The sequence below is a fragment of the Podarcis filfolensis genome (assembly GCF_964270895.1).
Source record: "Podarcis filfolensis genome assembly, chromosome: 8".
In the NCBI taxonomy this organism is placed as follows: Eukaryota; Metazoa; Chordata; class Lepidosauria; order Squamata; family Lacertidae; genus Podarcis; species Podarcis filfolensis.
Genome location: NC_139611.1, coordinates 81,090,096 through 81,105,289, shown reverse-complemented (window position 1 = coordinate 81,105,289; position 15,194 = coordinate 81,090,096). Strand labels below are relative to the sequence as shown.

At 50.8% G+C, this 15,194-nt stretch overlaps 1 protein-coding gene across 1 annotated transcript in view; it reads left to right on the top strand.

Annotated features, from left to right (window-relative positions):
* Positions 1–12,786, top strand: part of PPP1R37 (protein phosphatase 1 regulatory subunit 37) — a 47,923-nt gene extending 35,137 nt beyond the window's left edge. Inside the window, exons 6-13 of the mRNA XM_083626917.1 lie at positions 98–248; positions 1,980–2,135; positions 3,101–3,213; positions 4,461–4,602; positions 4,731–4,897; positions 7,492–8,467; positions 8,754–8,844; positions 9,798–12,786. Of these exons, the coding sequence (XP_083483043.1) occupies positions 98–248; positions 1,980–2,135; positions 3,101–3,213; positions 4,461–4,602; positions 4,731–4,897; positions 7,492–8,467; positions 8,754–8,836 (1,788 nt within the window). The 3' untranslated portion in view covers positions 8,837–8,844; positions 9,798–12,786. The remainder of the gene's footprint in view (positions 1–97; positions 249–1,979; positions 2,136–3,100; positions 3,214–4,460; positions 4,603–4,730; positions 4,898–7,491; positions 8,468–8,753; positions 8,845–9,797) is intronic.
* The last annotated feature ends 2,408 nt before the right edge of the window (positions 12,787–15,194 follow it).

Below are 15,194 nucleotides of genomic sequence, written 5' to 3'. Positions count from 1 at the left end.
CACGGGCGTTCTGAGCTGAAACGTTTGTTGATATCCAGGTACAGCACCGTTCATACCTTTCTGTGACCTGACTCTCAACCTTTCCTTCCTTCCGCAGACAAACTGCCTCCAGTACTTGGACGCCCGCAACACACCTCTGCTCGATCACTCGGCACCGTTTGTGGCGCGCGCCTTGCGCATCAGCAACAGCCTGGCCGTGCTGCACCTGGAGAACGCCAGCCTGTCGGGGCGGCCCCTTATGTTGCTAGGTGAACAGCTTGAGTTGCCCTCTATGTATCCAGCCAAACGCCCTTCTCTCTTGCTGGCCCTCCGCTTCCATTGTCACTTTTCCTAATTCCCCGCTAAGAGCTCAGCTTGCTGCTAGCAGGCGTCTTTTCTGCGAGGGCTCCTTGCCTGCCAAAGGCATCCCTCTGCAGCACTGCGAATGTGCCAGGATTGGTAGTCATAATGAGGGGCAGAGCAGTCCCCATTGATGCAGGCAAAAGCCCCCTTGTTGCCTTCCCTCATCCCTGGGCTCTTCAGTCAGCCTAGATCCTTGAAAGGCGCAGTGTGGAGGCTCGAGGGGCACCCTTGCCTTGCCAAAGCTCCCAGATCTTCATGCAGAGTCCATGATGGGGGGCAGGGGAGGTGTCGAAAAATATAGGGGAGGATTGAATAGGAACCGGAACCACACACGCTCTGGTTTTGGTTCATCCTGACTCTTCCAATTATGAAATCCAGGCTTTACTACTAACACTGGACTCCAGCTCCCAAAGGCGTCATTTTTTAAGATTAGCCTAGGTGAGAGATACCAAGAGAAGCAGTATTACACTTGGGAGAACGAAACACCCACACCTGGTTTTTTGCATCCTGATGAAGGCATTAATAATGAATAGGAGCCAGCCTAAAGAATGCTAGCAATAATGGATGAAGTTTGAAAGACAGTCTCCTTCAGTTACGTGCCGCCTAGTGACAAATGCCCGGCTGCGGCTGACCTTGTGCTTTCAGTTCCAGGTGTCTATAAATGAAGAGCAGGGAGGGGTTGGTTCTTAAATTCCATTCTCTTCCTCCTCTTGGGTAGCCAATCTTTACTAGCCAGTAGTGGTCTCGCTGCAGCCCCAGGCAGAAGGCAGGTGGATTGAATGAGTTCTCATGGCTTTCAGTCAGTTCTCTGTATTGGGCAGGACAGGCAGTTCCCCTCCTGAGATTTCATAGACTTCCAAGACACCGCTGCCATTTTCTCATACGTTACCTGCCCTTGAAGCGACCCCAGCTTATCTCCTCTTTACTCACTTATTACATCTTGAGGCAGATAAATAAACAGGAGAACTTCTGGTAGATTGTGCCTCTCCTTGCTCCATCCCCACGGGGCAGCCAGTTAGATTTGTCCACCTCATCTTGTGGGCAGGAACGGGGAGTTGTCTCACTGAGGAAAACTGGAGAAAGACAGCAGACCTCATTATTTAACTTGTTGGTTTCAAACGGTCGGCCAGTTGGCTGGTGAGCTAATTTAGAGCCAGTGTGGTGTAGTGGTTAAGAGCGGTAGACTCGTAATCTGGTGAACCGGGTTCGCTTCCCTGCTCCTCCACCTGCAGCTGCTGGGTGACCTTGGGCTAGTCACACTTCTCTGAAGTCTCTCAGCCCCACTCACCTCACAGAGTGTTTGTTGTGGGGGAGGAAGGGAAAGGAGAGTGTTAGCCGCTTTGAGACTCCTTCGGGTAGTGATAAAGCAGGATATCAAATCCAAACTCTTCCTCTTCTTCTTCTTCAGATTAAGGGGCAAGGCCCATCTCTCCTCCTTACTTGCTGCTGGCAGACTCATAACAGGCCGAAGCCCCGGGCTTGTCCTGTGAAGGGATGTATCAGTGGCACAGGGGGTCTGTGGCCTGGACTCACATCCGCTGCCAAGCTGGGCAGGCAGAAATCTCATTGTCACCTGGGAGGTGCAGCAAGGCAGCCACTTCTCTTTAATTTTATTCTCCCCTTTATCTGCTTTCCAGCAACGGCTCTTAAAATGAACATGAATTTGCGGGAGCTTTACCTGGCTGACAACAAGCTGAACAGCCTCCAGGACTCGGCTCAGCTGGGCAACCTCTTGAAGTTCAATTGCTTCATACAGATCCTGGACCTGAGGAACAACCACATCCTGGACTCAGGTGAGGGATCCCTGCCTCGGTCTCCCCCCAATTTATTTGCGAAACTGAGAGGAGGGCTCAGGCTGTGTCTCTGCAATGTGCTTAAGAAGAAAGACAATAGTTGCGGTCTAGGCTAGGGCAGCTCAAATTCTCTTCCAAGAAATGGTCGGATTCTGTTGTTTGAACACATGCTGTTTGACATCGTTAGATGTCAGAGAGATAAACTGTTATACAACCTTCCGTCGACACCTGAAGGCAGCCCTGTATCGGGAAGCTTATAATGTCTGGTGTGTTAATTAATATATTAATGTATTTTTATTTTAGCTGTGCCAAACTACTCACCAGCAAGAAGTTCTTCTAATTTGGAAGAACAGAGCCATCGGCTACTTAAATGAGTTTGGTTGGCTCTGATCATCTGCCTATCACTGGTTAAATCCTTGAACACATTTAATTTGAAATAAAATGTGATGCATTTACCAGAACCTCACGTGGGTGTCTTTGCACATAACGGAAGGCGGCGTTGGATATTTACAACCAAATAAAAAGTTGCCGTCTTCAGTTTCCCCCTTCTTAAAAATCCCCCTCCTAACTAGAACCAAAAGAACCAATTGAACTTAACCCGGGGAATTTGCCCAGCTGTTGCCGTCAGAGGATATAAATCTGATGAGCAAACCGATTTAGCTGTTCCCTAAATCGGACATGCAGAGAAAATGTAAATGTGTTCTTGTGGTGCTCTCTTCTGTCCTTTTAAACACAAATCCAACGAGCGCACAAAATTTTCCCGGCTGCCACCGTGACAGCCGAGTTGGCGGAGCGAGGGGGGAGAGAAAGGGGAGGGGGATTAGTTGAGACAAGGAAAGTGCCGCCTCCGAAAGCCGATGGTGCCTGGGTATTTGTGTCCGACTGAGCTGGTGTCGCGTCTAATGAGGGCTGCGAAAAGGGACTCCCATCCTCCCTCCCTCAACTGCTTGTCATTCGCTTCACAGGCCTGGCGTACATCTGCGAGGGGCTGAAGGAGCAGCGGAAAGGCCTCGTCACCCTGGTGCTGTGGAACAACCAGCTGACTCACACCGGCATGGCTTACATGGGGATGACGCTGGTGAGTCACAGGCAGCCTTGCTGCCCCGGGGCCTCGTTCTCTGGCTCGGGAGCCAGAGGCCAGTCGGAGCTCCAGCCCGACCCTTTTCTGTGGGAGCTTTGTTGGGCAACACGTTGGCCCTCTCTGCCCAGCTGATCTGTTATCTGGGGTTGGTGCCTTGGGGCCTCCTGAGTGTAACAGGGGAGCTTTGCCACTGAGCTTTATCCTCCTCCTTCCATGTTAGGGGTGGGAACATCTGGCCTGGTGCAGTCCGGGGAGGGGTGGGTCACCAAAGCACACTGCGAGCTGGAAAGCCCAGAGGCAGCTGCGCTTGCTGCCCCCCCCCCATCCAGCCCAACGTGAAAACAGAACCTCCTTTTTCTCCTTCCCGGTATTGAAAACAACAGACTGCTACCAAAAGCCATTATAAATCTACGGCTGCTTCTGCCATCTTTAGAATACAGGCGGTGACCATTCTAGGGGCGTCCAATTGACACGCGGGTCCTTTTGCACCCGGGAAAAGGCAGGGTGAGAACGGGACCCCCGTGCGAAATGTTCTCTGCCTGTACTGCGTTCAGCTGTCCCGTCTAAAAAAAAAGGACTGTACCTTCTACACATAAGGCCTTCATTGTTAGAACAGCCGTTCATCTTAAAAGAGCTCTGTATGTATGCAGGAATTCTGTATGGTGGTTCTCATCTCCATGCTGTTGCCATTATCAATTTAAAAATCTGTTGTGTGAATTGTGTCTTTAGACCATAGGCCCAGTTCACGGGTGAGGCTAAGTGAAACCATGACTTTGTGTGAACAGGTGAGCATGTGGGTTTCTGGACAGGCAATTGCAGCCTCTTCAGTCCTCTGTTTGATTCTGTTGCTGGGAGCTAAGCCGTTGTTTGTCTTAGCATGTCTTTCAAAGCTCGACTCATTGTTCGTCTCACTCCAGACAGACCACAAGGTCATTACCAAGGTGTGTTTCTTGATTTACAGTTCATGGTTTGCCTGAAGGAGACAAAGCATGAGCTCAGGTTCAGACAACATGCTAATCCTCAAACCGTGGCATAGCTCGCAGTAGTAACAGGACCAGAGGAGGGACAAAGCAACTGCAGTCTCCTCTCCGGGAGCTTGCAGACTCACTGGACTGGGCTGATCCCTGGTTTGGGTCAGTGCTGTGTGCAAATTGAGCCATTGTGAGCTGCCTTGAAGTGGACTAAGCCCCCAGAGGCAGTCAGTAAACAAGCAACAAACTAACATTCCCTGTTTGCATCTCCAGCCTCACACTCAGAGCCTGGAGACCCTGAATCTGGGACACAACCCCATCGGCAATGAAGGTGTCCGCAACCTGAAGAACGGGCTCATCAGCAACCGCTCAGTGCTGAGGTTGGGCTTGGCGTCGACCAAGCTGACGTGTGAGGGTAAGCCAGGCCACGCAGCCTCCCCGGGTGCTCAGGCGGCGCTCTGTCTTTTCCGAGGGCAGAGCAGCCGCCGCAGGCTTGGTCCCTGCATTCACATGGACTCACTGGCTGTGTCTCTTGGTGCCCAGGCGCTGTGGCAGTGGCGGAATTCATCGCAGAGAGTCCCCGGCTACTTCGGCTGGACCTTCGGGAGAACGAAATCAAGACCGGAGGGTTGATGGCCTTGTCTTTAGCCCTGAAAGTCAATCACTCGCTGCTCAGGCTGGACCTCGACAGGGAGCCCAAAAAGGAATCGGTGAGTCTGTGCTGTGCTTCTGTTGCAGACGGAAGGAAGCAGCTGGGAAAGTCAGAACCCTCCTGAGATGGCCTAGTTTGATTTTCTGCTCATATTAGGTATGCAGGGAGTGCTTGAACCACCAGGGGTGTCCCTGGAGCCTTCAACCCCCACCTAGCCCATAGAATTGTAGCATTGGAAGGGATCCCAAGGGTCAACCTCTCCTTAAAAACCTCCAAGGAAGGAGAGTCCACAACCTTCCGAGGGAGTCCGTTCCACTCTCAAACAGCTTTTACTGTCAAAAAGTTTTTTCCGGATGTTTAGTAGGAATCTCCTTTCTTTTAACTTTGAATCCATTGGTTCAAGTCCTACCCTCTGGAGTGGGAGAAAACAAGCTTGCTCCATCCTCCATGAGATATTCCATTTAGATATTTGAAGATGGCTGTCCTATCTCCTCTCAGCCTACTCTTTCCCAGGCTAAACATACCCAATTCCCACAACCGTTCCTCATAAGGCTTAGTTTCCAGACCCTTGATCATCTTGGTTGCCCTCCTCTGCACACATTACAGTTCGTCAACATCCTTCTTAAATGCCCAGAACTCGCTTTTTAGGCTGTTGTGGGTCAAGGCTCTCAGCCTTGCACGAAATGGGATGATTTTGTGTATACCACCCTGAGTCCCACTAAGACAGGTTGGGATAGAAACATCAAAGCAGAAGCAAAAAGGGTCTTTTGAAAAAGTGGTGGGGGGGAGGAGTTTGGTTGGGAGCGGGAGATGGTATGAAGATGGAACAGGGTATTTTATAAAGGGCAGAAGCCACACACCTTAGCATTTACCCAGCAGTGTTCTCTGCATGGAAACAGAATGGCTTAGCCATGTGCTTTCCTGGTCCCTCACGACCAAACACATAAACACTCTTGACGTCTACAGGTGTCTAAATAGCTGCTTGGGAGCTGGTGGCAAATGCCTTCATGTGGGCAGCTGTCTCCTGTTCCCAGCAATGTGTATTTCCAGGCCCCTCAAGCTCGAACTTCGGAGCGGCATCCCTCGCCGACAGTCCACTGCTGTTGCCACTGAGCTGCCTTCATTTGAAATGCCGCGTTGTAAAAGCTTTCTGTGTCGCGAGGCAGTAACACGATTCTGCCCATCAGGGAGCAAAAGCCTTTGTCCGAGCCACTCAATACCCGCCGTCTCACGTTTCCGTTGCTATAGGTCGGTTTTGCTGGCGTAGCTTTGGCTCCGCACGTGGCGCGTGCCAGCGCAGCCAGCCAGGTAACCCTACTGCCTCTCTGATAAACCTTCCGCTCCGGAAAAAGAGAGGCCCAGTGCCTGGCACTGTCACAGGTGTGCTTTGGCAGGTAGAAAAACTCCAGTTGTGTCAGGCATTTGGCTTCTCTTTGTCCCTTCCCACTTGTGGAAGGCCTTCCCCGTGTGGAAGAGCTGTGGCGCAATGGCAGAGCGCATGATTTGCACGCGGAGGAGTCCAGGTTCAGCCTCCAGCGTCGCCCATGTAGAGATGGGAGAGACTACACCTGGAACCCTGGCAAGAGCTGTTGCCAGTCAGTGCGGGCAATACTGATCTAGGTACACCAGTAGCCAGACCAGCTTCCTGTGGCCTGTCATAGTACTGTTGGGCAAGGGATATCTGGAGTAAGTTAGTAACTCTTTATTGTCAAAAGTACACCTACAAGTTAGGAAAATGCAGATCTGTCAGTCCGACGTCTCTCAGCTACTGCCAGGTGTGCACTCGATGAGGCAGTTGTAGCCACAGAGAGGCCCCTGAGAGATGCACCCCCACATTGAAACCTGCTGCAGGGAGAAAAGAGGCACATCAGCAAAATCAGGAAGAACTTTCTGGCAGTAAGCGCTGTCCGGCTGTGGAACGGACCCTCCTTCATTGGGGGTTTTCGTGCGGAGGTTGGATGGCCATCTGTTGTGGATGTTTTAGTTGAGATTCCTGCGTTGAGGAGGGTTGGACTAGAGGACCCTCAGGATCCCTTCCGATTCTACAATGTATGATGTTTGATGAGCGTTTCTCCTCCCCCTGTACTGCCCATGAAGGTCCATACTTTGCAAGGCTTCTGTGTGTGTAATTTGTCCGGGACCGCAGTGATCTTTTGATCCCCTCCAGCATAAAAGCTCTCTGATTCCTTCCAACCCATGCAGCATCTGAGCTCAAGCAGGCAAGGCCGAACTCGTCAAAACGCCCACCTTCGGGTTCTGTGCCAGTTTCACTTACAACGGTGGTTGGGACCCTCAGACTCTTGGGCCCCAAGTCTTTCCGTCTGCCCCATGCCACTCTCCCTCTACCACACACAACTCTCCCAGTCTATCCCCTAGTGCCCCCATTTCCTTTCCTCCTGGGATGTTTTGCCTAAGCTGGAAAATGTCCTTGAGCTCTGACAATACTTGCTTGCATGGAAGATGGAGAGGAGGTGCATGAATATGTGAGAAAACTAACCTGGCATTGAAAGATAAAATTTACGTTCCTTGCCTTGCCAACTTTGCCCCCCCCCCAAGTTGTCCAGGAGGCTGTGGGCCCCTCAGGCTGAAAAATGTTTTGCCTACCCCAGCTTTACAATAAATGGCACCCCTGTGCCTTTCCCCCTTTTGCAGGTGAAGAGCTTTATCGAGACGCAGAAGGCCCTCTTGACGGAGATCCAGAACGGCTGCAAGCGCAACTTTGTCCTTGCCAAAGAGAAGGAGGAGAAGGAGCAGCAGCTCCAGCAGTCCGCCTCCATGCCCGAAATCACCATCACGGAGCCCCTCGAGGAGGGGCCGGTGGAGGACGAGGGGCAGAATGGCGACATGGCGCCCACGCCGGAGGAGGGGGAGGAAATCAGCGAGGCACCGCCCTCCCAGGAGAATGGGGCGGCCGACAAGGGAGCTGGTGGCGACGACGAGTCCTCAGACTCCGATTCGGACACAGACGAAGAAGAGGATGAGAAGCTGGTGATGAAGGCTCTCCCGCCGTCGCCTCAGAAGCTCAGCAGCCCTGATCATGCGGGCGACTTGCCCAAGCCACCTTCCCCCCCAAAGACCAGCGGTGTCCTTAGCCCCGAAAGCAGGGTGCTGCCCCCCTTGAACACTACGGAAGAAATAAAATGTGAATCTCGATTGGGAGTCACCAGTGGGCCTCCAGCTCAGGCCAGCTCTCCCGGGAACGAGAGGAGGATTGCGGTCTCCAGCCCTGGGCGAGGCCACAAAATATTTGTCGTTACGCGGGTGGAGAGCCTGCCGGAGAAGGCAGCGCCGGGGGGCGCCGATACGCGGCAAGAGGGGAGCCCTCTTCCTCCACAGGCTTCTCCGCCAAAGCCCAGCGACCTTCCAGCCCCTCAGGCTCAGCCAGCAAAGACTGAATGCTCAGATGGACAAGAGACTGAGGCTGTTCCCAAGCGGGGAGCTGGCTCAGAAACCTCCCCCTCCACACCAAGCCCTGTTTTGGGGGCAGAAAAGATGAACTCTGGGCCATGTGAGAGTGCTGTTCACAGCTCTCTGCTGCCCAACGGACTAAGGATGGAGTTTGTTCATGCACTACCAGATGCTCCCTCAGGGCATGATGGGAAAATGGCCAGTTGCTCTGTAGAACATGGTAAGCACATAGAGAGAGAGCATGCTTTGCATTCTGGGAGAGGCGTATATATAGGGTACCAGACAGGCTCCACCCTACTCTTATTGTGTCAAGGAATGAAACCCGGGGGGGGGGGGAGCTGTGTGGGTGGGGTGGGCTCAGCCGTGTGGCATCTTGCCTCCTAAAAGGCAGGCGACTACGGATTTCACAGGGATTTTGAACGCAGAAGCAAAGGCCAGGTTTAGACACTCCTTGGGAGCAGGGCAAGTACCTGGCTGACTCTCTGCCTTTCCACTCTGCTTTCCAGAGCTAAACTGTTCCAAGAACGAGAAGGAGCTGGAGGAATTACTTTGGGAAGCAAGCCTAGAGATGGGGCAGGAGCCAATGTGACGCTTTAGGTAAGGGAGTTGCGTGTCAAAATGGGCAGAGGGAATATGCTGTCTGCTAAAAGGGGGGGTGGGGCTCCAGGAAGGATAACATGGGGGGCGGGGCAGGAGCTCTTCATCCCTGCATTGCTGCACCAGCAGAATGGCACCTAGAAAGCATTAATCCTGAACACACTTATGCAGGAATCAGGTCCCGCTGGGTTCAGTGAGTTTTTCACTTTCTAAGTAAGTAAGCTTTAGCACAGGTTTTCCCAAACTTGGGTTTTTTGACTACAGCTCCCATCATCCCTAGCTAGCAGGTCAGGGATGATGGGAATTGTAGTCCAAAAACAGCAGCAGACCCAAGCTTGGGAAACACTGCTTTAGCAGAACCTGAGCATTTTGAAAATTCAAGCTTGGTGTGCCTGTTTAGTCAAGCTTCTCAATCTCATGGCGTTAGAAACAAATCTGGGTGGTGTTCAGGTAAATATATTTACCTAAAATGTATATATATTATATATATTTACCCGAAACATATATAATACAGCACAGCAAGAGCAGGAGGGAAGTGTTTGTGAGGGCTGAGAATGGGGAGGGCCGGGTACTTGAGCTATTGTTAGAGTAGTAGTATTTCTAGATGGGGATAACCTGAAATACATACTTATTATTCAATATATTGCTGGATGGGGAAGCAGAAGCAGTCAGCGTGGTGCTAACATCCCGGGACAAATTGAAGGGAGAAAGTTAAGAATGGAAGGGGGCTGAAGAGAATTGTAATGAAATTTTATTTAAGGCTTTCAACCCCCCCCCCTTTCAAGGCAGCTATATTGAAAATTTAGCACTGTGCCATTTTCATGAGTTGGTAAGAAGCCGGTGATTTTATAATTAGATATGGGTCTGTATCTGCTTGCGTTGCCCTCCCACTCTGGTCTCCCGGACATCTTTCTTGCTTCCCTCCCCACCTTCTCCTTTTCTCTCTCTTTCAGTTCTGGGCCATTCCACATCCAATGGGGTCTCTTTGGGGAAGCGCCTGCCTAGCTTTACCTCCTCCCTTCACCATGTGATTCCGAAAACAACACCACCACCGCCCCCCTGACTGCCACACAGAGGCAACGTGACAAGCGCCGCCCGTCCCGTTCCCCCGAACGGCATCCATTTCCAACTGTGACCATTTCCCCTGCCGCCGCCACCCCTTTTCTCATTCTCGAAGTCTTCCCTCTGATAAAAGATGTTCTGTTTGGAGGGGGGGGGGTTGGGATTCAGGAAACAGAAGAGCCGAGGAGACCTTGACCCAGGAGAAGAGCTTCCTTCAGGGCGAACTCTTGACATCTTTTGCTGCTTTGGTGTGTCTCCCTGGAACTCTTGCCGGGGGGGAACTCAACAATGTTTTTGTTTCGTTTTTTTTCCTTTTGCAAGGGGATGCCCCTTGCAAGTGATTTCACAAGGCAGAGAGACTGTTTTGCGGACTCAGATCGTTGGCACCGCCTCTCTCCAGTCTAACTGGGAAACTTTAAAAGGAAAAGGGCGAACACTACAGATGAACAGGGCCCTGTGTGTTTGCTTTGTGTGTGTCGCGAGCGCCGCAGGTCCCAGTAGGTCCAGTTTTCCACGAATGCTTGGGGAGGAGCAGGCCTCTCCTGGGTCCCGCTGGCTGAGAGCGCCGTAATGCTGTAGCTCCCTTGCCAAGCAAGACTATTGAGGCTGTTTAATCCGCAGCACAGACTACTATTTATTTTTATTTTCCAGGTTCTCTTTCCCCACCCACCGCCCTCCCTTACTTGCGTCTCCTTGTTTGTTTGTCTTTTCTTCGGTGTCTGTTGAACAGAATGGGAACAGTTTTTCCTCCCGCCTTTTAACCTCCTCCAACCACCTTAAAAAAAGGAAAAGGATCTCTGCTTCCTCCCAATTTGCAGAGTGCACCGAATTGGGGAAGCCGCCAAGAAGCTGCTTTTCCCTGGTGAAGTTGTTTGAAGTAAGCTGAGAGAGAGAGAGAGAGAGAGAGAGAGAGAGAGAGAGAGAGAGAGCGTGCCCCTGTGTGTGTGTGTTTGTGTGATGCCTTTTTGTGCATTGATGGGCAACCATTGCCCATTGCCCACCAATAAGAGGACTGCCGTGGCTTCGACTGATCCGGGTTCTCCTGTCCTTCAGCAGAGAGAACGAGGCAAACTCCTTGCATCTCTCCTATCAAGATTTGTTCTTCTTCAAGCCATACCATGCCGGACTTTTGGACGATGGGGGTGATACTGTGTATGGCTTGACTGTTGAAGTAGCGAATATTTTAACTGACCGTAAAACTACATAAATGGCACGTTTATGAAGAGGGCAGGGTGGTTCTATCTCTCCCCCTCCCCAACCCCCCCCCCGTTTTGTTCACCCCATACGATAAAACTGACGTGAGAAACTTCTTAGGATGCTGCTGATTTTTGGGGCAGTTTTCATCTTTTGTTGTTACTTTTTTCTTCAAAAAGTTGTAGGCTTTCCCACAGTTCCTGTGCGTACATCAGCTGTGGACAAGGACCCAGCTGCCGTGATGAGAGTGTTATCTTGCTATCACCAGGGCCTTTCGGGGTCCAAAATCACTACTTTTGCAGAAGGAGGTCGAATCCCTCACAGCAGCACCCCTTATCCCACTCCCTGCAACTTCGATTTCCTTGAGAAAAGGGGGTAAACACACCACCAGTTGAAACGCGAACTGCTCTCCTACGTTTTGCTCCACAGAGGAAATGCGCCAGGCTTTGTGGATCTCCTGGCCGGCCGTTCAGCGCCGAAAGCGGGGAGGAGGTGGGTTGCTGCACAAAGTGTATTGCTAGAGGGTGGGTGGGGGTTGATTATTTTATTTCTCAGGGAAGGACTTTTTTTCAGCCAAAAAAATACCTGGGATTGCGGGGGAAGCTGGTGGAGCCAACAGTGCAGTCCCTCCCCCTGCCCCCCCTCCTCCTGTGGTGCGTTGAGACCCAGCGGAAGAGATCCCAAAGGCTATTACGGGAAGCTCCGCAAAGACCAGGTTCAAATGGCCTCAGAGATTAGCTCCGATAGGCAAGGTTTCTTCCAAAAGAGAGGAAGCTTGCCAGCCAAGATGGGAAACCAGGACTGATGCTTTCGTATGTCGCCAGTAGGACGAGAGCCGGGGCAACCAGCCCCCTTGCATGGGGAAGTCTGTGTTGTAGGATGACAGGTGTAAAAACAAGCGGCCATCTTTTTTTGGTTCGAGCCTAGGTGCGGCGGGAAGAGTAGGCCCTCTCTTTGGGTCCTTGAATTCTTTTCTCACGAAATCCCGCTGGGATCACTCGACTCTAACCTCGGTATCTAGCAGGAAAGGAAGAAAAAGAAACACGCTTCTCTCTCCCTACACGATGGACTACTTTCCTCCTGGTGACATGAAATGAAATCTCTGCAGGAGATTTGCGGTACTAACCCCGAAAATGAAACGAAAACGAAAAGGAATCTCCCTTTTTTTTTTTGTATAGACTTAGCAGAGGAACTGTTTTCTCCGCCGCAACACCCTCTAAAAACGTGGGGTGGGGGGAGGGTGGCAGCTGTTGGGTAGACATAGAACTTTATGCTTTTTATGCTTTTTACTTTATTATTATTTTTCTTAAGTGCAATAAAAATCTTATCAGGGAGCTTGAGAGGGCACTTTTGCTGCATGGAAATTCAGGCTGGAGAGGCAGGAGGGAGAAAAACAAAAACTTTGTGTGCCCACCATCTGCTTGACCATGATTCCTTTTTTTTCTCTCTCTCTCTCTGTCACACACACACAACCCGACACACAGACACACATGGAGTTTTTGCTGCATTAACACTACATTTACAGAAAAGAAGATGGCGCCAGTTTGATTTTGTGTTCCTTTTCCTCCCTCCCCCATTTTTTTTAATTTTTTTTGGCTAAAGTTTGTCATTCCTTTCTGTTTCGTGTGTGTGTGGAGTTTTATTTTTGTTGAAACTGTCTTCTATTAAATGAAAAGCTGCATTCATCACGTGGCTTCTCTCAGTCTCTTGGGGGAAGGGGGTCCAAAGCACAACCTGGGTTCTCGCCCCATGTCGCAGTCACATTTTGCCAGCAAAACGGACGCCAAATGAGCGGTGTTGTGAATTGAAAAGTGTGCCGAGGCTGGCTTGGGTCTCTGCACAACATCCTTCTTATTTATGTATTGCCGTTGGGTGACAATGTTCTTTTACAGAGTGACGTAAGCAAAAAAAAAAAAGAGAGAGAGGCCTGAGCCCTCAAAATCTTCCAGCATAATTTATCAATGGGAGAGGAAGGGAAAGGAATTGTGCATACTGAGATTTTATTTTGGTGTAGAACGAGAGGACTCTGCAGGTTAAACTATGAGCTTCAGAAGAAACTTTGTTTTTTGTCTCTGGCTTTCCCAAAAGCTTGGAGAGACGCTGCAATTTCATCGCCTGGCTGCACAACAGCTTTGCTAGTTCTCCCTCCACCCAACTGCGTTACACATCCACATTCATCCTTGAACTTTTGCTTCCAAGCCTATCGGGCACTGCAGTTGTTTGGGTTTTTTTTTTGCTTGTTAGCGTTTGGTTGCTTCATGGGCAAATAGGTCTGAGAAGAGATTAGGGATTGAAGCAATGGGCCCTGACCCTTTGCAAAGGAATCGATGCCTCTGAAGCTGGGGACGCATTGTGCACTTATGCAATTCCGAGGGAAGGAAGTAAAGGGGGGGTGCTTATTTGCCGGACGAGAGACGCCAGGAAAGCAGTTTGAGGAAGAGATCAGCAGGCAAGGTGTAGAGCTTTCCTACAGAAACCAACCTTCCCTTTCTAATAAAAGCAGTAATCTACCGGACTAGCACCCTCTGGTGTGAGAAAGGTGGAACTGTCAGGAAGCCAAAGGAAAAGATGGCAGAGTGAATTCCTCGTGACGTAGTAATACTCATATGCAAGCTTAAGTTTTTATTTTATTTTAAACTCCTCTGAAACTTCTTCCTGCCATCAGAAAGGTGGGGTCCTGCTCACGTGCTTATCTCTGATGCATGTTTTAAAAGGGCATTCTGAAATAAACAAGCCTGTTTTGTTTTTTGCTTTTTTTTGTAACTCCTCCCCCCACAAAAAAGGAAAATATTGCCACTGCCTGGATAGCTCAGCTGGTTAGAGTGGGGCGATGATAACGCCAGGGTTGCATGTTTGATCCCCGTATGGCACAGCTGTGTATTCCTGCATTGCGGGGGGTTGGACAAGATGATCCTCGGGGTCCCAACTCCACAATTATAGGGCCTAGAAATATAGAGGGTGGCGCTGTGGGTTAAACCACAGAGCCTAGGGCTTGCAGATCAGAAGGTTGGCGGTTCGAATCCCCGCCACGGGGTGAGCTCCCGTTGCTCAGTCCCTGCTCCTGCCAACCTAGCAGTTCGAAAGCATGTCAAAGTGCAAGTAGATAAATAGGTACCACTCTGGCGGGAAGGTAAACGGCGTTTCCGTGCACTGCTCTGGTTCGCCAGAAGCGGCTTAGTCCTGCTGGCCACATGACCCGGAAGCTGTACGCCAGCTCCCTCGGCCAACAAAGCGAGATGAGCTCCGCAACCCCAGAGTCAGTCACGACTGGACCTAATGGTCAGGGGTCCCTTTACCTTTACTGCAGGAGTAAGGACTTAAAACATTGCTTAGCTGGAGCAGAGCAAGATTCATCAGCTCCAGCTATTCTGTGTCCAGGCAGATGCTCAGGAGATTGGGGCATACAAGAAGACTCCTGTATCTGGATCGCACCAAAGGCCCATATAGTCCAACGTCATGTTCTCACAGTGACCAACCAAATGCCCCAATGGGGAGCAGGACCCAGTCAGGACCTGAATGCCACAGTGCCCCACTCCACAATTGCGATTCCTCTGCAACTGGCATGGGAGGCAGAGCATAGCCATCCTGGCTGGTAGCCATCGATAGCCTTTCCCTCCATGAATATGTCAAAATCCTCTTTAAAGTCATCCAAGCTGGAGGCGGCCACTACATCTTATTGGAGCGAATTTCATAGTTTTAACCAAGTGCCACGTGAGAAAGTTCATTTGTTCGCCTGCCCCCAGCCTTCATGGAGCATGGGACAAACTTGTGGCTTGTTTTTTAAAAAAAGAGATCCTATTCTGTCTTCTAGTTGACTTCTCATATGGTATTCATACCCTCCCCTGTTTTTTATTTATTCCTTCCAATTCTATGATTCGTCTCAGTGAAGATCCTCTCTTAAAGGCACGTTAACTCTTGTCCGTGGGAAACAACTCCAGCCTCCTGACGTGGCTGATGTTTTCAGCTCCTGGATTTGGCCTAGAGAGGACGGGGGCTTGCAGGGAGGGCTTGCTCATCGTCCCCCAAATCTGAGAAGGCATCAGAGGGGGGCACAAGGCAGGGGAGCAGCTTGGAAGATGGGAAGGCTATATCAG